The sequence below is a fragment of the Lynx rufus genome, unplaced genomic scaffold, assembly GCF_022079265.1.
Source record: "Lynx rufus isolate CCGP_SWC_20201006 ecotype Redwood Valley unplaced genomic scaffold, mLynRuf1.p SCAF_15, whole genome shotgun sequence".
Lineage (NCBI taxonomy): Eukaryota > Metazoa > Chordata > Mammalia > Carnivora > Felidae > Lynx > Lynx rufus.
In genome coordinates, this window is record NW_025814829.1 from 2882586 (window position 1) to 2906101 (window position 23516).

At 44.6% G+C, this 23516-nt stretch overlaps 1 protein-coding gene and 1 long non-coding RNA gene across 4 annotated transcripts in view; one reads left to right on the forward strand and one right to left on the reverse strand.

Moving 5' to 3' along the window:
- PBX1 (PBX homeobox 1) overlaps positions 1 to 23516 on the forward strand; it is a 171286-nt gene that overhangs the window by 138283 nt on the left and 9487 nt on the right. For 2 of the 3 annotated variants that reach the window (XM_047076520.1, XM_047076521.1), the window contains exons 6-7: positions 5812 to 5924; positions 7329 to 7418. In XM_047076520.1, the coding sequence (XP_046932476.1) occupies positions 5812 to 5924; positions 7329 to 7418 (203 nt within the window). The remainder of the gene's footprint in view (positions 1 to 5811; positions 5925 to 7328; positions 7419 to 23516) is intronic. The other variant, XM_047076522.1, reaches the window with a different exon arrangement.
- On the reverse strand, positions 20849 to 22305 carry LOC124509921 (uncharacterized). Its single transcript, XR_006961540.1, has 2 exons — positions 22032 to 22305; positions 20849 to 21411 (listed from the first exon to the last, which is right to left on the reverse strand). It is a non-coding gene; the product is annotated as an uncharacterized LOC124509921 (long non-coding RNA).

Consider the following 23516-nt stretch of genomic DNA (forward strand, 5'->3'; position numbering starts at 1 on the left):
CAACTTGAAGGGTCACAAATTTAAATATGTTTGACCATAATAGGATTATAAATCTAATTTCTACCATTTCTGGGAAGTGTCCTTGACCCCGAAACTTGTTTGTTCGCTAAAGTAAATTCTCTTTCTACCTTATGGTGGATGGTTATTGGAGACGTGTAAAGCTCCACATGCTAACGTCTTCCGTGAGCTTCTAGAGGCACTAATTTGTTATCATAAGGCTCTCCACGTCACTGGCCTGTTCCATCATAGCCTTGTTTTGTTTAAATGGAATCACGCGTGAAGAGTGGCCTGAGCGTTGTAAGCATGGACATGGTAAGACAATGTAGAATTCAGTCTAGTTTTCTTTTTCCCAGCATGCCAGGTTGGGTAACTGTGAAGAGCGTATACTTTTTGAGGTTTGTGCGTGTGTATTTCCTTCTTTCCCCCTCGTGGCATGATTGACAAAGGATCAAGGCTAAGAGGTTCAATAACCAGAGAGTTTCCTTCTTCCCCATCTGGTCAACTATTAAGCCTTTCAGACTGCAGCAACACTTAGTTGAATCGCACTGCGAGGCAGACATGTTCATTTGTCTCTGGAAGAAGTACAATCCTGTCAACATTAGCAAAAACACACTCAACACTCCTGCAAAGGTTATCATAATGCAAAACAGATATCAAAATGACTTTTTCCTGTCCCTGATATATCTGCATTGCAGATGGTTGAGCATGATTTATGACTAGTCCCTAGAAGGGCCCTGTGGACTCCCTTCATTACTAAAGCCGTAACTTTTTATTCGTTTCTAAAGCACTTAAAAAGAGAAAAGTAAGCATTTTAACCTCCTCCCCCCCCACCACTCTGGTTTAAGAATTATGTTGCCTCTCTTGGAATGTCAGTCAATGATTACAGTTTTCTAAGGAATTTTACTGGTAGCTTCAACTTATGTGACTCTTCTAAGCACAGAGTAAATTATCATGGAAAATTTGAGCTAAGCCGTCCAGTTGTGCCTAAGCTGTTGGAAACAATATGCAGAGGAACCCCTTTGTAGTGCTTTTTTTTTTTTTTTTTTACAGCAGAGACAAAAGAAAATACTACTGTATATGTTCAGTAGCACGGAATTTTCATTCATCAACGTTTTAACAGAAAAAGTCTTATGGGGGCTTTTCTGCATTTTCCTTCACTCTTAACACAACCTGTATCGTTGCACAGATAAAGTGAGAACTTTAAAATGTTCAAACTTTTCACCTAGGGTGTTGATAATCTTGTATACTAACTAGTTCTTTGATAATTCCAAAAGGTAAATGATCATTGAAACAGATAGGAGTGTTGAATAAGAGGTTAATATGTGAAAATATATTTTGGCTGAGTTTGAAGTCTAGAGATCTGGAACCTGGAAACTTTTTATATCCTTCATATTGAAGCAGGGTTTTTTTCCCAGATGCTTTACTAAATATAAATACTCATTTCTACGGCAAAAAGGATACTTTGCAAGTAAATCTTCTTCCCTCTAGAGGCTTTTGTGTAGACAAGCAGTACTCAAGTATCTTTATTTAGGTCACTTCTGAATATTCCTATTTGTTGATGTATGCCTGGTCTCTTGTTTTCTTAAGCATAATTCGTTAAAATCACTTTGGGTGAGGACCGGGGGCGGGGTGAGTAAGCATTTACTTGGCGTGTTTCATATCTGACACCAGCAGAGTTGGGCAGAATGGATGGAACAAAAAGGAAGAATGGAAGGATGACAAGAAAATGAAATCTTCACACACACACACACACACACACACACACACACACACACACACACGAAAAGGCAAAATGAGGACCATTTGAAGCAATAGTTATAACCTCAGGTCCATAATCCTGCAGTCACCTGGGGGAACTCATTCTTAGTGTCCTATTTTTGATGAGATTATAAGAGCAAGAATCAGATCTCAGAAAAACAGGGCCCCTTTTGGAAAGTCAGATGATCTTCTAGGGAACATTTTAGCATCCAAGAAGGAAGAAATTGGCTTGTGCGTTACAGATGTTTTGCTGCCGCATAGCATCAGCATTGGTATTTTATTAGATGCTGTGATTAGCCAAGCAACCCCAGGCTCATTGAGGCTCAGGACCCCCTCCCACGATTCGAATTCTTTTGCTGGCTCTGGGGCGTGTGTTAGGGGCAACTGCGAGCTTGGCCATCAAAGTACTTCCTCTGGCACTATTTAGTCAGTGGCAAACTCTAGTACATGTGTGTGCTACCCCTAATAGAGGTTTGGTGTTTTTATGGATTGGGAGAGCATGTTCTTATTAAAACCCCTAGATCCTGGCTTCGTAAGAGAAGTTTATGTATGTAGGACCCACAGAGAGGAGGTAGCACACCCAGAGAGGTTGGCCAATCCTTAATAAATCCTTAGGAACTTTTACAATTTTTTTTAAAGCCAAGCGAAAGAATTTATCACACTGATGTTTTCTGCTGTGTTTTTTTCTTCCCTTAATTTCTACGTTAGAAAATGAAAACACAGCCTGCTGGAATTGGAACTCTAGAACCTTGCCATGTGCGCCTGCTAAAGGGATGTCACACTGAGCCAGACAGCCTCTCTCTCTCGTGCTTTGTCCTGAGTAGAAAGTGGCAATGATTTTTGGAGTTTGGAAGGGGACTAATCATGGAAAAGAGAGAAGCAAGCCTGAGATGCAGCGAAGCTTACGTCTATCAAAGACGCCCCATCTTTTGCGCCTCCGGATGGTGTAGGGGGTCCAGTCTGATCAGCTACCATCTAATCTCTCTGAAGCCTTGATTTCAAGGCTGCACAATTAGGGTAATACTTGTCACACAGCCACTTTATGAAAATGCCACGGGGAATAACCAGCTAGTACTTTTAAACACTTTGCATTCCTCAGCAAGGAATAGTAAATCCTCTCTTATGCTACGTCATTGGTTCTCATGTGGATGAACTTGTACCTCAGGTGACATTCCGTAATGTTTGGAGACATTTGGCTGTCCCACTTTGGGGAGGTGGGTACCACTGGCATCTGGTGAATAGAGGCCAGGGATGTGGCTGACCACCCTCCGATGCATAAAGCATTCCTCCACAAGGAAATTTCCAGGCCAAAATGTCAATAGAAACCTGGCTTTAAGTTTAGACTTGATCGTTAGTATTCTGGTTTTGGGATTATGAAGTTAACTGTTTTGTTTTGGTTTTTTTCTGAACAAATTCAAGTCTCCTAAAGACTCTTCAGTAGCAATGCAGTCTTTGGGAAATGATCTTCCGAAAATGGATGCTAGCACATCTCCGCCTTGGCATATTTGCCTGAGCAAATGCATTAGAATCCGTAGGTGACCCATTAGTTCTTGTCTGTCTAGTGGATTGTAGATTTAGCTCTGTATATGCCCCAAATGTCTGGACGACAGCTTAAATGAGCCACTTGCCTTCCTTCCCCCTCCAAATTCGGAACCTTTTAACTGGCAAGCACGTCTCAAAATGCGCTCTTAGTAATTGCTGATTCCCAGCCACCTGCAGGTAAGGTGCCTGACGGACCTTCTCAGCAAGCCAGGTAATTCTGTGTTAGTTCTTTGAGAATTCCGCAGCACCGCTAAGACTGCCTGTTCTCTATTTGTCAAGAAAGTCCGTCCGCCTCCGGAGGCTGTCCGTTCTGTGAGACGTTTTTTTCTAACCTCCAGTCCAGGAGAAGAACGTGTCTTCTCCTCCTTACTTAGAGTCTCGTGTGGGCTTCTGGCTGCCTTGTTGCCGTGTCAGTGGCACGCGGCCTCTTCTCTCAGAAAAATCAGTGCCTCTAGACACTTATCAGGGGGTCGGAAGCCATGGTAATGTTGTACATGGGTGTACGGACAATAAAATGCAGAGGCAAGAACACAGGGATCATTCCTGCAATTACTGCTCTGATTCAAATGCACTTGTACATGAAGGACATTGATATGCGCATATTTATTTCCATGTACACTCGGCAGCCAGACATATTTACAATTTATCTATGCACATATATTTTTTAAATCATCTGTGTCAATTGCGGTGTGTATCTTGTAAATGGCACGTTCCTTACCTTCATGGTACCCGGCACCATTGCAGCCCTGTGGGGCTTTTCTCCCATTCCTTCGTTTGCGTGCTAATTTCCCGTAAGCCATCAGCGAAGCATATAGAGTGTGGGTTTATTACATGGTATTTGATTGGGAGAGAAAGAAAATCCCTGGGCATCAAACTGAACATTCTCGGAGGAAAAACACCCTGGTGTCATACAGACAATTCTCATTCGGGGATCTGGGAGCTGACTGTTCTCGGTTCTGATGCCATCTACGCGGGAGCACGCGTTGTAACAACGAGTACAAAATGGCTGTTATTATTTGGGTTCAATTAAAAGAAAGGTTTGAGAGGGATGTTAAGTAGGACATGCAGGTCCGGGAATTATGTACCTCAGCGTGACAGTGTGATCTGTGCTGCACCCTGCTTCACCCACACGTTGGGGAGATTTGCGCCACATTACTGGAAGTCGAGAATCTCCCCAAGGAAACTGTTGGGTTCTTCGGAATGGCTCCTGCCTTGGGAGGATGGGGACGCTATGAGCGGTTAGACATAGCACAGAGTGGCAGAGCTCAGAATTCATTGCCGGTTAAGGGACTCTTCCAGGGCACAGAAAGAGCCTTCTCTCGAGCTCCAGGAGACAGCCCTCTAGGAGAGCGCAGATCCCTATCTTGGGAGATGAGAAAGTGTCAGAGCTGGGGCATCATTGCTGGGTGATCCCACACGGATGATGGCTGTCAGAGTGTGAGGGCAAGGGCGCAGTTTGAACAAGACAGAGTTGGAAGTAGAGTGGAACTGACCTGGGTCCCTAAGGTCTCTCCTTTTCTAGGCTAATGTCATGTTTTAACCAAACCTTGCACGTTGAGCTTTCTTTCCTAATGCGCTGAGCTGCACGATGACTTCAGAATAACGTGAAGCTTCCCCACGCCCTTGTGTTTCGGCTGCGGGTAGGCTGGGTTTACCCCAGTGCAACCTGGGTGCTGCCTGAAGGCTAACTGCCTGGGAGAAGGCTTCTTCTCTGGGAGGTGAAAGCAGATGGCTGACTGCTTTTCTTGAGGCCCACTTTTATTATTACCATAAGTGTTATTATTAGCATTTCGTATTCCGTGCATGCTTCAGAATTCCTGGCCCGTTATTCTGTGTCACGTTCCTCCGTAATGGCGGGCGGCAAGGGAAGCAGGTGACCATTCTCACGTCTTCTTGCAGTCCTTGACGCTCTCCCGGGCTGCTTGCCACCCAGCAAGGAGCCCGACCTTCTTTCCAGAAATCAGGAATGTCAATGGACTCGCGTCCCAGGGCCAGCCCTAACGCGTGGCACTGCTTTCATGCATACCCCACCCGGGGCTGCTTCCCACGTGAGGGCAGATGGGTTGGCAGTGGCCTGTTTGAAAGCCAGCTGAACAGCAGCTCATGTGCTCCAACATGGTGGCACCGGCCCAAGTTCTTCAACTGGTGGAGAACCCCTAGAGTTTAACGGGCATGAAAGAGAGGTCTCGGGTCTGGAGACCGTCTCCGATTCACATAGACTAAGTTGAGAAGAAGAAATGTCCCCTTTCTCAGCTTGAAGCTGTTAAGGGGACACGGTCCTATTGGCAACTTGCAGTAAGATGTGGCTTCCCATAACATGGACGATACGCACCCTTTATCGCTTGCTCTGTCCTTCATGCTACTAACCGGATTCTGTTGATATTATTTTTATTTTAGTGTTTATTTGGGGGGGTGTCGCTTTGCATGTCATTCTTCCTCTTGGCTGTTAGTTGCAGGGGTTGTGACCCTTTGCCTTTCTGTGATTCAGGTGCCTCACTCTTTCCTTTCCAGGTTCTTCCAGTTCTTTTAACATGTCAAACTCTGGAGATTTGTTCATGGGCGTGCAGTCACTCAATGGGGACTCTTACCAAGGGGCCCAGGTTGGAGCCAACGTGCAGTCACAGGTAGGGACCCAGCCAATGTGCCACCAGGTGAATGCATTGGAGTCCCAGAGCCCTCGGTCGTATTGGCACTTGCCAGTCTGTCCAGAGAGAGAGAGAGGGAGATGGTGAGAGAGGGAGAGATGGGCGGGGAGAGAGAGAGTGAGAGAGAGAGAGAGAAAGAGAGAGGGGGGGGAAAGGCAGAAACACAATCTTACCAACAACCAAACCAAAACAAAACAAAGACAGCCATGGTCATGGGGAATCTCGTCCACACTTTGTGAATGCATTTGGCTCTGGCTTGTCAGCCACACTGGGAAAGCAGGAGAAGAGCAAACCCAGGGTGAGGTGACCAAGGCCCATCGGGCACGTGGAACCAGCAGCGTATTCTTTCCTCACTGAAGGGAAGGGAGGAGGAGTTCAGTCCATTGTCTCACGTAGCAGGTCTCCCTCTCGATCGTGGGCTTCCCACACTCAATATTTGCCAACTAAGGAGGTAACTGATGAGTAGGCAAATGCCTTCGTATCTCCTGTTTTTGTTTCAAGCTGTAAAAACACCCAGCCATGTTGACTAAACTCATCTTCTCAGTCATCCTTGAGGTCAAGGAACTTGGGTTTCTGGTCATGAGTCAGAGCCCATGTTGGGAAGCAAACATCAGGTCGTGTGGTATAAACCCTTGGTACCCATTAGCAAGCAGCCCGCCTTCACTACGCCTCAGGAAGCCACCCTCCGGTCTCAGCACAGAGCCTGCTGTGAGAGGGTAAAGTCGAATGCCCTGGGTCAGGGTTGCTAGGGAAGTTGGGACCACCTTAGCCCACCCTCCCACCCTGCGTGTGGAACAGGAAACCCTACATGCCTGGAAGAGACCACCTGGCCAGTGATTCAGCCCCTCGCTCAGGGAGCTGCCTGGGGACAAGTGTGAGGAGCCACGGTCAGACTGGCCAAGCGAGCGAACAGCTGGCCGTCATCCGAGTCCTCCAAAAGATGGCGTTAGTCACAGACCGCTCTGTCTGTGAGGTGGCTGCCCCAGCCCCCTCTAGACAGAGCCTTGACTTGTGTGGGATACCAGCGAAGGAGAAGCTCTGGCGGGTGATCTGCACGACAGGGGGGGTGTGGCTCCTTCACTCTGTCCCCACTCCTGTCACCCGGTCCCCGCCGTCTCATGCAACGCCGTGAGTCAGTTTCAGCGGTGGGAATCCCAGGTTTCTCTGACCATTCTCCCGTCTTGCTCACTGAACTCAGAAAGGAAAACGGATTTGGCAGATAGAGAGGCGGCCTCCTCCTGGCGGGCCCCTCCCGGGGAGGTTACCTGCGTCACGATCGCGTGAATGTGGCGCGTCCACGCGGTCGCCTGCCTGATGATTCTCTGCCTCCCTTTGCCTGCGTCTCCCTGACTAATTGCCTCTCTGTTGTTGTTCATTGTTTAGGTGGATACCCTTCGCCATGTTATCAGCCAGACAGGAGGATACAGTGACGGACTCGCAGCCAGTCAGATGTACAGTCCGCAGGGCATCAGTGTAAGAAAACAAGGCTCCCCCACCCTTTGTGTTTCTTCTATCATAACCAATTATTTCAAAGCCACAGGGCTTGGAATGCCACTTAGTAGGACTCGTCTCAGCTTTATGGTCACCTAGTTTCTTGTTTCTGTATCGGCCACGCCGTCGGCAGCGTTCCACCCACACAAAAAGTGGCGACTGGGCAGGCTTCACGCAGGCAGCTGGCGTCTAGGGCTGTCACACGCAATCAGTGTTCGCATGGCACCTGCGGCCACTCGCGTTCAGCCGAGAGGAGCCGCTAACCAGGTGACACCTAGCACAACAGTGGTAGGAAATGTCGCCACAAGCAGGGGCCTGGGGACCTGGGTGGGAAAACCAGTAGCCAAAATCCATTGCATCCAGGTCTGTGGTCTTAAAAAAAAAAACAAAAAACAAAAAACAGCCTTTCTCCGATCTGTCTGAGGACGAAAAGAAAAAAAAGAAATTAACTCAGAGGCCGGGTGCGTTGAAGGGATGGGGAGGGGTGCGGACCATCTTCGTGTTCTTGGGCGCGCTGGCGGCTTCTGACTAGCATGAAAATTCATAGCGACAAGCTGTGTCGCACAGAGTGAAATCGATCAGACAGACACAAGGAGAACCGAATGTAGATTTGGGACAGCAATCCAACTTGATTTCTCAGATCAATCGTCCGCTATCTCAGCAGCGGTGACAGCAAGCTGGGACAAGAGGCAGCCTGGAAAAGGAGGCTGTTCTTCAGATCAGGGGGTCATTTCCTGGGCTTTTAGAGGTCACAGAAAGCGCCACCAGAACCATTGGCTCAGAACTGTAGAAGAAAACTGTGGTTGATTGATGGTGACGATTTCTTGTTTGTTTCTGTTGTTGTGATTCAAATGCGTTGGGGATGGAACGAAGGGAAGGTAGGCACGACATGTTAATGGCATCCCGGTCTATACTCATTGAGGTACAGTGTCTGCAGTGAGGGAGGTGATGGCTCCTTCCACCCCACATGCGTCAAGTCAGACATGACTAAGCCCAGACTAGAAGGAATCAATGGAATACCAAGTGGTTCATCACAAGGAATGGTTGAAAGAATTAGGAGTTCTTAGCCCATAAAAGAGAAAATGCGGTTGGTATATAGTAATTTGAAACACGTTGTTTGTGGGGAAGATTGGATGCATCATGAGTGATCGGAAGGGGGGAAGGATAGAAGCCCTGGGTGGAAGATTCAGGGAAATACTTCGCATTTCAACAGTTGATGGGCCTTTCTCACAGAGTTACCTGGAGAAGGGATTGGCTCTCTGGGAGAGTCAAGATTTCCCCGTCATCACAGCACTCAAGCATGGCGTAGCTAGCTACTCAGGATGTCAGAGAAAGGAGTCAAGTACCAGGTTGTAAGTGTCTTGGTGACTTTTGAGGCCCCTGCCAATTAGGAATCCTTTATTTTCTACCTACTTTTGGCGGGATCTACTCTGAATTTGTATGATATTTATCAAGTCCCTCTCTGGCAGGAGCTAGAGGAGGTCAAAGCTAACCCTATTGAATGTAGTCTGGGCAATCATGGCAATTTTCCAGAAAGAATTTCCAGAACAGAGGCATGCTTCTCTTCTTAGGCTCCTACTAATCATTATTACCGTATTAACGGCTGACTTGCCAGAAACCTGCTCAGAGAAATACAAGATACTTGGTGGAAGACTGTGTTCTCAAAAACGGATGCCAGCTCAGTGAAGGTGCCCTGTGCTTCTTTGTTGCGGGGGGCGGGGGGAGGGGTTTCAAGCACATACGCATTTATGCGTTTTCTGAAGATAGGTTTTTTTTTTCCCAGAGAAAGCTTCGCTCTGTATAAGTGGAAGACAGGAACATGAGGAAAGTACCAGAGGGTGGGGACGAGAATATAGGCACACTGAAACAAGGAACTGCAGAAAGTCTATGTGAGTGGGCAAGAAATGGGCTCCCACTTCTGCTGTGTGGTATCTTTCTTCCTAACTGGGTAGTGCAGAAGAGGGTGCCACTCAGGCTCTGGGTTGGGGGGGGTCAACATTGACCCCTCTGATGTTATCTGGTGGGCTGGGAATCATTTCTGCAAGAGGGTAACCAAACATGTGCAGACAATTATGTCTGATTACATAAGCTTCCCACAGAAACTGGGCTTGAAAATGCCACTCAAAAGAGTCTGTGGTTGTGCGTTAATTTTTTTCCCTGGGAACCATGTTTATTTTATTTCTGGGCCTTTAATATGCGGGGTAAATGATTCAAAGGCTGATCGTGGAGGATGCGTGCCTTTTGGTATCCATTTTAAATTTTCCGTGGTGCCACCTGCAGGAGACGAAGCCGGTTAGAGCAAGCTGTGTTTTTAGACCGTGGTGTTCGACACGGACCCGTGTGTACGTGCAGAGTGGGGCTCTGGCCGCCAGGAGAAGAAAGAGGGAAGGAGGGAGACAAGAAGAGATGAGGGCAGGAATGAGAGGTTCGAGCCAAGAAATAAAAATAAACAATTCCCAAACCCAAGGCAGCAATGGAATTTCCAGCTGGACTCTGGATTGTGTTTCATTCGGCAGAGGACATTTTCTGGGCAGCCTTTATCTGCTCCCCTGGCTGGGTTTGCATAGCACCCGTTTCTTATCCAACCAACGTCTATTTTAAATCCCATCAAGTCCAGACCACTTGCCTTTCAGTGAGCCCAGGTGGCAAAGGCGTGGAAGGTCGCGGAAGAGCTGGGAGACCCTGGCCCTGGTCACTCTCGTGTGTCCGTGGGCAGGCATCGTACCTCTCTTCCAGAAAACAGGGCCAGCACTTCCCACCCTTAAACCCCAAGGGCTCCTTCAGGGAAAATGAGAAAATAAGGAAGAAAGGGCTTGGCAAAGTAGAAATTGTTCCACACGAATGCAGTATGAAATGTTCTAAGCGATAACGTTCTAATCTGACCTTTTTTCTCCTCTTGTGTGACCAGTTTTTTACAGTAGGTAGTTCCTAGTGAGGATTGGTCAGGACACGGCTGTCAGTTTTTTCTCTTCTGGTGGGAAGCTACGCTTTCGAAAAGGATGTAGGGTTCGCGAGTCCTGAACACCCCCTTCCTTAGCGGCGGTGAGCTTAGGTCCCCTGTGCTCTCAGACGACAATGGACAACACGTAGCAGCTTAGAGGGGCTCTGAAGAACAGAGGGAGGTTATTCTACTTCCCTGTCAATCAGACGTACTTAGATCACGTTCTTCTCTTTCCTTTCTCGCTGCCGTTGCCCTAGTTCTAGAATAGTTTATTGGCTGGGCCATTTCACATGACCACTTTCTAGTCACTGTTCTTGCCTTCGGTGTCTCCTTTCTCCTGCATACACCCTCTGAATTTTGCCATTCCTTGCCCGGAAATCACCAGCGCCGGTCTGCTGCCTACCTAAGCGAGTTCAAACCCCAAGTCCGACATCCGGGGTCTCCCACACTCTGGCCCCAACCTACCTGCCCTTCTACCTCATCCTCCTGACATCCAGGTAGAATTTGGTTGCTGGGCAACATGGTCAGTTCATCGTTGCCTGGTTACCCACATCCCCCTATGTTTGCTTATGGCCACCACCTCCATAAATGCCCTTCATTCCTGTGCCGCCTTCCCCATGCCTCCCCGCCCTCAAAATCCCTTTTGCTTCCACAGCCGTCTCCTCCTTGCTGCCTGTGTTTTCCTCCTTAGCCCTTCTCCCCTGCTTCTCTCTGCCTCATCACACATACCCTGCCTTTGCGTTATAGATACGTGAACAGACAGACCTACTTGGTCTTCGTGTCTTTCACTCCTGAATATTTCCTAAATATTTCCTAAATGCCTGTATTAGTTGCTCAAAACATGTTTGCTGATGAATGAATCAGGTAAGAGAAGACAAGTCGCCACTGGATTTACAAAGTGCACTCAGTGGCCAATATCCACATCTTACGTAGCAGTAAAGTATCTAGTAGTGATTTTTCTTTTAAATGCTTTACTAACCCACAAATATCCCGTGTTTTTAATTCAAAAAGTTTCTCCAGTCTGCCCTTTAATAAAAAGTTTCCGAACTTTTGGCCAGTGCGGATTCTCTGAGAACATGATTCGAATCAGCATTAAATCCGTGAAGCTAGATAGTGATGATATTGTCAAGAGGATGATCCCTTTGAATTCTGCAGAACTTCTCCTGTCCTCAAAGAATCCCTATGCCAAAACCTGTTTGTGGGATACCATCCATAGTAGAAATAGAAATCATTTCTGGTGGCCTTTTCTCTTTGTCGTCTCTACCAGATGGGGCATTGAAACCTCCATGGACAGACGTGTTGGGGGTAGAAGCGACTTGAAATTGGGAAATTTAGAACCTTCCTGTGGCTCTGCTTTTGATAAGTGGCATCGCCTCTGCATTTTTGCCTCGTCTATAAAGTTTACCAGATAAGCAAGCTCTAAACTCCCCTTCTAAATTCCATAGTTCTAGAGTCCTTCCACTATGATCTTTGGTTCCTCCTGTCAGCTCCAGGGATGCCCGACTCCACTGTAGCCTAGCCTCCCTGGACACCTCTTTGGGTAGAGTTAGCCCCTGCCATTCCTTCTAGCCTCCCCCTCTAACCCCTAAAATTGTATCTTGAGGTCCTAAATGGGAAGGAGGAAGAGCTTTCATTACATAAACCTTTCCCTGTGAATTCTCAGAGATCCGTGGAAGCAGAAAGCATTATTCTTCCCGGGGCGGAACACTTTATTTTTAATTATTTTCAAATGTGAGTTAAGGGAGTGAGTTCACTCCAGCCAATTTTAAATGTAAATAGAAACCCCTGGAAGAAAAAGAGCAACCCCTGTACGATGTTTCTTATTCAAGAGTTTTAGTGAAGGTGGAAATAAAGTGTTAGTGTTCTCTCTGTAAAGGCAGGGCGCCATCAATGTCCGTTTATGACAGAAACATCCCGTGAGTTTTGCTTTGTGATAATTACAGGAATGGAAAAACAGAGATGAAACTTTTCTCTTTGGAAGCCATAGCATATGTATTTTTGTTTGGGTTTGCTTTTCTCCCATGTTCGGCAAAGGGAAAAAAAGGACACTTATTGAGGAAATAAAGAAAATATAAATCTTGAGGATGAAAATAACATCCTATTGAACACATTGCAGGCGCTTAGATATCAGAAGGGTTACTTGGTAATAGTTGGCTACGTGCCATCATTTTAATTTTTTCTTAACTACTTCGGAGAGACCTCCCTCCACTTAAAGTATATATTAATAAGACGTTGCCACGTGTGAAATTGTAGGACTGGGAAGTTAGGGTGATAATTAAAATTCATATGCAACTCTTTAAAAACTCATTTTAATTATATGAAGTTTTAATTCTTCTATTTTACCAAGTGGAATTTGAAATGTGAAGGTACAAAGACATATCCAGATATGCCCCCCGCTTACCTGCCTTCGGGTACCTTCTGATGCTGCGGTAGGGGACCAGTGAACAGGCCCAGGCTGGAAGGGTGAAGGGAGTGATGAGAATCACCAGGTCTGAACATGGTGAACCAATCTTCAGAGGGTTTGAAGGCAGCAGGAATGGGGTAGATGGACTCCTGCCTTCCAGAAGCTTCCAGCCTGGCTTTCTTTTATGGCAGAGTCAAAAGGAAACAGAGGAAGCCCCTTTAGTTTCTTATCTGATGAGGCCTTTAAACCTTAATACCATATCAGCTCAGCATTTGAGAAGGGAAAAGCATTTTATTTGAGCCCACAATAGTTGGAGAAGCAAAAACAAATATCTTAATATTGTAATTTCCTAGGCATCCATTGTTTTTCCTCCGTGGCCAGGGGAAAGCCCTTAAAGGTACAGAAAACGAATGAGTCCAAATTGTCCAGTGGCATCCTTACACACTCAGGCACTCATGTGTTCATGTATTCATCCGTGCATCTGTCCGTTCATCCATCCATCCATCCAATAAATAAGTCAGTATTTTTGACCTTGGCAAATGAGACGACATCCTATTATATCCAGGTCAGGTTGGGGAAAGCCTGTACCTAGATTATGTAAAATCCTGATGCCTGTCAGCACATGTTTTAGTTTTCAGTGTCATTCAGCACTTTGTGACCAGGTTTCCTGTTCTTGGAACACTCGAACAAGGGAGCCAATCTACTCTGAATTTTAGGAAAGAGAATCTGAAAGTGAGTTCTACAGCAGAACAGACGGACCCAAGACCAACCAGTGTAGTTTAAGCAATCTACCTTCCTCCATACCGTGGTCTTGTAATACATGTCCTTTGTTCTAGACACTCCTTATCTCTCTGTAGGAGTAGTCACGGAGAAATCTCTTGGTCTCAAACCTGGTTCCAAGCAAGATCACATCCATAGTGTGTGTGGTTGTGTGTGTATGTGTGTGCGTGTATTCTGTTTTTGCCACTTTCCGCCTGTGTGACCGTGGACAAATCGCTTTCCCTCGATAGGACTCAGTTTCCTAAACTCTAAAAAGGACAACTGAGCTAGATGTCTGTGGCCTCTCCCAGTATCATATGCTACTTAGAAAACATGATATTTCCCCATTTCCAGGAAAATACAACTGGAAGGGAAATCGTTTAGAGCTATAAATTAAAGAGAAATTTGTCTTTTTGAAAAGAGTCCCATCTGTGAGATGACAATACACCATGCTGTTTTCATTGGAGTTGGTAGTTTACAGCATCCTGTCCAGTCAGGCCCACATTTGGCCCCATCGCCATGCTATCCTCAGGCTAGAATCTGGTCAGTTTTTCCAGACTCAAGTCGGTCCCACTGTCTGCTCTGTAAAGAAAAAATTCACAACCTCAAAAGGACAGTTTGGTTTTGCAGTTGCTCCTGAAAGTGGCCGGATTCCTCTAGACCTCAGTAAAAATTAAGCTAATTAAATTGTCTGAATTTAATTGTGGGAAACATTGGCATTGATAACTGCTGATGGCTCCTTGCCTTGTGGGAAGGAGTTCCATGGTCTTAGCTTGTTTTCAGACAAAAATGTGAGACCTGTGTCTTAGATAATCCAGTTGTTATTTTAAGATTTGGTACCTTAAAAAAATCTCTACTTCAAAATCTCTATTTGACTCTATTTGAGTTTGAGGAAATTTTTTTCCATATCTCTAAATATTCGATGTTTATATTCTGCACTTAGAGAATAAGGCAGAAGGCGGGGGACTGATTTGAGTCTAGAACAACTAACCATATAACTAAATAAATGAATAGATGCTTTATTAAACAAATGTTTGTTGAGAACCTTCTAATATCCATCATCATAAGACATGGTTCTTGCACTCTGTGAAGTCACAGAACCCTAGAAAGGCTCGGAGTTCATCTCATTCCATCCCTGCTTCTATTTCAGTGCTGTCCAATAAGTTAACCATGAGCCACGCAGGGCTGTTGAGCGCTTGAAATATGGCTAGTGTGACTGAAAAAACAAATTCTTAACTGTATCTAATTTGAGTTAATTGCAATTTAAATAGCCACGTGTGGCTAGCGGCTACCATATTGCACAGAACATTCTAGATGCCCTGCCAGTCACGGAGTAGCCACCAAAGGTGGGATGATAGTGTTGAATCAGCAGCCATGCCGTGAAAACAGGAGACTTCCTGACACAGAGCCCAGAAAAGCATGCTTTCTGCTTAAATAAGCCTTTCCTAATGTAAATAGAACTCTCTATTAAAAATTAACCGTGCACAAGAAGTTAACTGCGATTAGCATAATATGCTTTAAACAATGAAATAATATGGAGGGAGATTTAAAATGTAAACATATAGACGGCACATTTATTATGGCTCTATTTGCAGTAATTTTCAACTCTGGCAGCCATTAGTTCATCTAACCTGATCATTTTCAAGCCTAAGCAGGATGTGTCTTTGAACTCCTCTTGAACCCTTTCTTTACATCCAAAAACCGTTTGGAGCTTATAGGAGGTCTCATTTCTGTTTCACATTCCCCAGGTGCCCAGAGCCTTCTCTGGTGGCCGCTGCTGAGCTGTTCCTTCCTCCCTGACCTGCTGGCCTCTTCAAAGCATGGCCCGCAGATCAGCAACCTTGGCATTGCCCAGGACCTTGTGAGCTCGGGCCCCCACCAAGGCTGTTAAATCAGATTCTGTGCTTTAATCAGATTCCCCGGTGATGCCTAAGCACGTGAAGTTTGAGAAGTTCTGCTCTAGCAAGGAGCACATTTAAATGCTGCTTAGGATTCACCCACGAGAAGGGATTATGTTGTTTTCCTTGCATTGAGGATATTACTTTTAAATTTTCCCCCAATGTTTTATTTTCAAGTTTTTCTTTTCTTTTTTTTTTCAACGTTTATTTATTTTTGGGACAGAGAGAGACAGAGCATGAACGGGGGAGGGGCAGAGAGAGAGGGAGACACAGAATCGGAAACAGGCTCCAGGCTCCGAGCCATCAGCCCAGAGCCTGACGCGGGGCTCGAACTCACGGACCGCGAGATCGTGACCTGGCTGAAGTCGGACGCTTAACCGACTGCGCCACCCAGGCGCCCCAAGTTTTTCAAGCATACAGAAGAGTTGGAAGAATTTGATAGTAAAACCAGTATACCTACCACCTACAATTCTGTCATCAGTATTTCACTCTGCTGGCTTCGTCATGTATCTGTCCTTGTCTGCTTCCTTCTGTCCATCTACCAACCCAGCTTACTTTCTCTTGTTTTTCTTTTGTTTAATGTTGATTTATTTTTGAGAGAAAGAGAGTGTGAGTGGGGGACGGGAAGAGAGAGAGGGAGACACAGAATCTGAAGCAGACTCCAGGCTCTGAGCTGTCAGCACAGAGCCCGACGCGGGGCTCGAACTCAGGACTGGTGAGATCATGACGTAGCCCAAAGTCGGACACTTAACAGACGGAGCCACGCAAGCACCCCTCAGCTTGCTTTTCCTGATGCATTTCAAAGTAAATTGTAGACAGCAGCACAGGTTTGCCTAAATAAACATTACTGGTATGTGTATCATTAACTAGAGTTCACTATTTGATCACAGTTTTTTTTTCTCTCTTTCAAGGTAAAATTTTACACACTTAAGTGTGCAGAGAAGAAGTGTATGTTTTTTTGAGCTTTGACTATAGTACATTTGCATAGAAGTTTACTGCCCTTACTTTCTTGTGTCTGTCCCTTATCTGATAGTCCACAAAAACAAAAACAAAGGAAAAAGAAGGACAGAGCACAAATTGTCCATAGAATAGTCTGTGTTTCTCCAGCGCATCAGATGTCTCCTTCGCCACCACTCGCCCCCTCGCTTGACCTGAGAGTCAGACTCTGCTACGAAGTCCACCTTACATCAAATTGGATCCTTTATTCGACACCCGCCTTAGGTTCGGACTTGATATCACTGCTTTTAAAGGGACTTGTGTTCCCTTTTCCATAATTAAAACTTTTGAAATACATGAAAACAGACACTAATGATATTTGAAAATTATAGTGGATTTCCTCGCTTAGAAGCTTTTATAGATCCGCTCTTATCTTCTGCCTTTTTCTCCCTTTTCTTCTCTAGCCCCCTTAACTTGAAGTCCAGTTCAGAAGCCAAATGTATACAAACCTATTATCTTTCAAAGCCGCACACCCGTCCAAAATTATTCCTCCTTAGGGAAAGTGACCTGTCACGGGAGTGTGCAAGCCCATCTTCCGCCAACCCGAGACTAAGGGGATAACCGGAGGGGGTGAAACCCGGAGGAGAGAAGCTCCAGGCCCCTCTCATGCCAGAGCTGGGAGTCATAGAGATCTACTGAACACTCTGCGCCCTTTCCGAGGGGCAAGAGAGCCAAGGCACAGCTAACTCCACACTTAAAGTTCTGAGGCAAACCTGACCTTACATGAATACCTATACTGAGAATACTAACTTGGAACACTTAGTGTGTGTCCTGATACAGTCTAGTGTTTTTATTAATACTCTCTTCTCCATTTCATGGATGAGAAAACAGACAGAGATTAAGTCATTTCCTCAAGATCCAACAGCCAGAAAGGGCTAGAGCCTGGATGTGGACCCGGCCAAGTGACTCCAAGGCCTCTGTTCTTTCCCTCTGTCCAGAGGGAGCCTTGAACCTCTAGTTCTTATGTTAAGTAAAGGAAATTGGCACGATCCTCCCGTTCAGAGAATCTGTTACGTTTCCTGGTCATAAATATTTTAGAGCCTGGCTGATATGGAAAAGAATGAGAACTCAGTTATGACTGTTACGTTATGTATCCTTTTTTGGGTGGCACATGGAATGCTTAAGACCAGTTGGTTCTCTTACTAAAATTAAATCTAAAAATCACATAGAAAGTCCTTCCCTGGATGTGGCCTATATGTCTCTGCTGTTGTGTCCTATCGGGTTAACCAACTTAGCCAGGGACCCGGTGATCATACATGAGAGAGAGCAGAAACTTTAGGCCCAGGGTCTCCTCATGGAGAAATTGGGTGGTTCGTTAAAATAGATGCAAGACTGTTGGAGGAATCTAGATATGAAATCAAGAGAAATCTTTTTTTTTTTTAACTTGGGGACAGTAAAATAGAAGAAGAGGAAATTTTAGCCTGTTACCTCAGTAGCTTACCCATGTTAAATAATGGCTTTAGAGGGGGAAGATTAGCGTTAAGAAAAAAAAAACTGGGGAAAGGGCACCTGGGTGGCTCAGTCAGTTAAGTGTCTGGCTTCAGCTCAGGTCATGATCTCACGGTTCGTGGGTTCGAGCCCCACATCGGGCTCTGAGCTGACAGCTCAGAGCCTGGAACCTGCTTCGGATTCTGTGTCTCCCTCCCTCTCTCTCTCTCTCTCTCTCTCTCTCTCTCTGCCTCTCCCCTGCTTGCTCTCTCCCCCCCCAAATAAATAAATAAACTAAAAAAAAAAAGAAACTGGGAGAACAACTACAGAAGTAACTGTCTCTCCTGGACCAACAGGAAGGATAAGAAGAGATCACCTTGCTTTGCCGCGACTTCTATCGGGACCGTCCCTCCTCTTTGTTGACACTGAACACTTGGCATTTTCAGTACATTAAAAACTAAATGCAACAAAGTACAAGGATAGTAGAATAGGAGTAAAACTTTAAAAATTTAAATATAAAAAAGAGTGACAAATAGTAAATTCAAAGAGTTAAGAAATATGCCAACTATACTTCCATTAAGAAAAATTCTTAAAAAAAGAGCGAGGAAAGAAGAACAGAATCAGGAAGGAAGAGTATACTAACGAATGACAGGGGAACCAACAGGAGGAACAAAATGGTGGGAGAAAGAGGAAATTGCATGTGAAGTGGCAAAGTGAAAGTTAAAGCAATTAGGAAACACAATTACTAAAGAGAACAATAAAAACATAAAATAAGCTAGGATGAGTAGTTAAAATAAATAACATCAGCTAAGAACATACTTACAAAGATTATAAAACAGATCAAGTGGTAATAAAATAAGGAAGTGGTATAAAGCCGTAAATTAAAGAACAATTAAAAAACACTAAGGATAGAAAATTAACAGGCTAAAATGACAGTTAATAATTGTATTAATAACTAACACTTACTGACTTCTCATGTGCTAGGCACTTTATATGCATTATCTTATTTAATTCAAGTTTATTAAAACAAGTAGGACATTTCCAAATGGAAACAAAAAATGTTCAGAGGAAGGCAAAACCAGGCATCAGAACAATCACAACAACAGAATGGAAGGTGATGAGCAAAACAGGCGTGTAGGTATCCGTTCCTGTTCCTTGTCCAGCGTGATTGATTTCGCTGTTGAAAATCTCAAGTACCTGGCCTGGCGCTTCCCACGTAGACTACAGGCTCTGCAAGTGCCTGGTGCTGTAAATGTCCCTTCTGTCCGCATCTTGTCCTACTGAGTTTGGCCTTTCCTACAGGCAATTCCTACCGATTGAAGTTCTCAAGCGATAGAATCCATAGCCCAGAATCTATGGCATTGGGCAAGGATCTCATGATCCCACTCAATCTAAAAGATTTAGCTCAGAGTTATCTTCTCCTAGAAGGACTTCCCCGTCCCTGCAGACTGGATCTACGTAGTACTTAGCTCACTGGGTTGGAATGGGAGTCCTTTTCTGATTGCTTTTCTTTCTCTCTAGGCCCCTGATTTCTAAACAGAAGGACCCTAGTTTTGTATCCTAGCCTTCAATTCAGGCATGGTACATAGTAGGTGCTTAATGCATGCTTTTTGCATGGAGTATCCTTGAACCTGTAGTCAGGACGTTTCTCTTCTTCCCTTTCCCTTTATTTATTTTTAAACCAGCAAGAAGGCCTGTGACTGGATCTTCTGCTTGCCCAGAATCCCCACAAACACACGTATTTTTGTGTTTCTGTTGTTCAGAATGTCTCTCCCACACACAAAAATGGCTGCTGCTGCTGCTGCTGCTTCCTCTTTTTCTTCTTCTTCATCTCCCCCTCCCCCCTCCCCCTCCCCCCCCCCCCCCCCCCCCGCTCCTCATCCTCCTTCCCATTTATCACAGCCTAGAATGCATCCTTTACCTCCAACTTCTCTTTCTTCTGGGACAGGTGTTGTCTCTGTGGCCTTGAGCTTGATCCACAGTTCATTCATTTGCCCATTCATTTGATTGGCAAGCATTTTCTTGGAATCGGTTATTACCCCATTACTGCATTGGGCATTAGGGCAGGGAAAATCAAGCAACTCTGCATCTCATCTAAGTTGATTGCTATGTTTCGCCTTCTCTGACCTTATTTTTTGTGGCAAGGGAAACACAACTGATTAACATTCTTCACAGGTAGTTATATTTTGAAGAGAGTTTGGAAGTCATTTGATAACTTTCTCTTCTCTAAGCAAGAGTCCTACTTCCCTCCATCTAAGAAAGGCCTCCGACCTATATTTATTTGACCATTGATTGCACTGGTTTGTTTTCCAGTGAGCTCTGGAGGTTGGCCAAGACCTTTCAAACACAAGACAAAGACCTAAATCAGATGTGGACTTTCCCGCACACGCTTTGTCTAAATTTTACATTTACCTTTTTTTTTTTTAACATTTATTTATTTATTTTGAGAAAGAGAAAGTGAAGGGGAGGGGCAGAGAAAGAGGGAGAGAGAGAATCCCAAGCGGGCTCCATGCCGACAGTGCAGAGCCTGATGCAGGGCTCTAATCCATGACCTGTGAGATCATGACCTGAGCCGAAATCAAGAGTTGGACACTCATCTGGGCCACCCAGGCACTCCTGCATTTACTTTTTATTTTCTGATTAAAAATTAATATTTAACATAGAAAATTTGGAGAATGCAGGAAAATCACATGGAAGGAAGTTACTGCTAACTTTTTGCTCTCCAGCTTTCTAGCATTTTGTGTGTAAGTATGTTTTGTGTAGGTGTGGAAAAGCTATGATCGTATCGAACGTATCATTTTGTAACCTACTTATTTGACTAAAAATATATTATGAATATTTTCCGTATCACTAAACATTTCTTCTCAAACATAATTTTAATAACCACACAGGAGTCTATCATAGGGAAAGTCCATAATTTACTTAATCAATCTGTACAGTGGACCATGCAAGCTGTTTTCTTTTCCTTTTTTTTTTTTTACTATTATTAAAAACACTGTGGTAAACATCATAGCACAGAAGACTCACTGTATATTTTCTGTTATTTCCTTGAATAAATTCCTAGAAATGGAATTGCCAGATCGAAGGATATGAACTAGTCTAAGGCTGTGGTGATGTATGGCAAATTTTTCTTCTGGAAACTTCTATGCATGTATGTTTCCCAGCAGCAGTTTATGATCATTCCTGCTTCCTCACTCTCAGGAACAGCATCTTAGCAGTTTTTTTTTAATCTTTGTCAATTATCAAACTATAGAACGGCATCTCATTTTTATTTTAATTTAATTTGTATCTCTTTGATTACTAGTGAGATTGAACGTCTTTCATTTGTTAGCCTTGTATGAAATGTTCATCTTTTTGTATCGATTTCTAAGAACTTTTATACAAGAAGGTTCTTATCCCATCGTGCACTTTTCCAACATGTAGAAAATAGAGAAAACTCTTATTTCTCAGCAGAAGAGGGCTCTTGTGGAATAAGGCTCCAGGTCTCATTCTGTCTTGTTTCTGTGGAAAGTTCTTCAGCGTGAAAGGTGGATTTTTATCCTAGGAAAACTAAAGGCAAATCTATAAGTGATACTGGTGTTGATCTTTAAAAAATAATAATAATAACAACCCTGCAATCTGAATTCACTTACCATTTTCTATATTTCTAGTCTATGAAAGAACTCAGGGCTATCAAGTAGAACCCAAGAGTTTTCTTGGAAAACCTAGAGATATATTAATCAGTCAAATGTTCCTGGACAGTTTACCCTAACACTACCGGAAGTATTAGGATTTACCGAGTAAGTCCTTGGCTAGTTTGTACCCCGGATGAAGAAAGAAAGCTACAGACATTTAACAAGCTTTCTTATGACCTTAGCTCGACTTAGGTCTAAAACATGGTCTTCTGAGTGACAGGCTGTTTTCTGGTAGTTTGGCTGCCGTATCAGTCTCCTGGTATCTTCTCCTGCCACCTGTGAGGGAGCACATTCTTCTGGGCTGTTGAATTTTGACACATCACCGGCGCTGTCCCCCTCTGCCCTCGTGGTTCCATATCAGAGCACATACAGAAAAGCCAGGTCAGATTCCCAAGCCCACAGCACCAATGGAAGACTCCCACTGCGGAGGTTTCTGGAACAATGTAAAAGGGGGAAAAAAAAATTAAACTTTAAAAAATCAACCCACTCTCGCACCTGGTTGAGAATCCCAGAAGAAAAGAGGCCACTCCCCAGCATCCACAGAAGATCTCGGGCGGGGTGGGGGGGATCCATGAATTCTGAATTCTCCAGTCCATAGGTTGTTTTCAAGCCCTTGTTCTCATTTCTGTCAGTAAGTGGAATTCTCAAAACAACAATACCCTTCCTTAAATAAATTAGTGCCCCATTCTAGCACATTCCCCTCAACGTCCTCTGTCTGCATTCTCCCCTACAGCTTCCCACCGTATCCACCCCCCTCTTCTGTGAGCTGTAATGACCCTGCAAACACTAAATGGCATTTGAGTGCATTAAGCAGCAAACTCTCCGGTGACATAGCAATTATGACTCTGAAATAGATTTGGTGCGTCACAGAAGATAAGGGTTTTGAAAGTTTCTGTTGTGATTATAGCCTGTAACTCCCACAAATAACAGGCTTCAAAATAAGAGGCTGCCAGTGGCGCCTTTGTGGCTTTGTCTCAGTGATGGCACGTAAATTGCTATTAATGTCCTAAGTGTACTTGAATATGCCAGTCTTTGGGACGCAGAGTTGGTTCAGTGTCTCTCTCTACATGGCATGTCATTGTTGGTCTGATAATCTGGGGTAATTGCTGTCTCTTGGATGGTCAGAAAAGTGTAAGGGGCTTTAGCTTCCTGTGTGATGGTAAATAGCTTCCAGGTCCACACCATGAGTGCGTGTGTGTGTGTGTGTGTGTGTGTGTGTGCGTGTGCGCGCGCGTGTGTGTGTTCTGTGCACGGCTACCGTTCATGGTGAAGGTGTGTATACAATCTCTGTGTGTGCCCTGAGTAAATAAAAGCCTTTCAGAAAAGCCAAAGCAAAATCAGAGGTTACAAAAATAAAATGAAGAACTTGGGGCTGTGGAGAATCAGCCCGTCGGATAATTTATACTGAGAGTTAAAAAAAAAGTGTTTAAAAATACCCTTTGCTTGCATTATCCAGATTTGGCCATATGAGTAGATGCAATGTTCTGTTGTCTTACACAGCTCCTCTTTTCTAGTAGAAGCAGCATCTGCGTGTGTGTGCGTGTTCCTATATGCATTCTTCAGGTGTTGTGTTTTCTACATGCGTAGTGGCTCTGTGTAAATATGACAAAGTGTGTCGACATTTTGCCTGTTGGTGAACACTGTGTGTGGATGTGTGTTAAGTGTGGATGTGTGCTGGTTTCTGCAGGTCTGAGCGTAGAGGATGTTTATGCAGATATAAATACTTTTCTGCACTGAGGCACCTCTATTTAGCTAAATCAAGCTGAACTTATTTTCCTTGACTCTGCAAAGTTAAATAAAACAGATTTTTAACTCCTGATGTACATTTAACATAGGGACTCCGTAAGTCGGTGGGACGTGGAAACGTTATGTGTCACCGTCCTATGTGCACTTTTAACAGAAATAAGAAAGCAACCCAACGGATGAACTTGGAAACTCACACTACTTCATCTCCCGTGCGAGCTGTGAAAGGGTCACCCA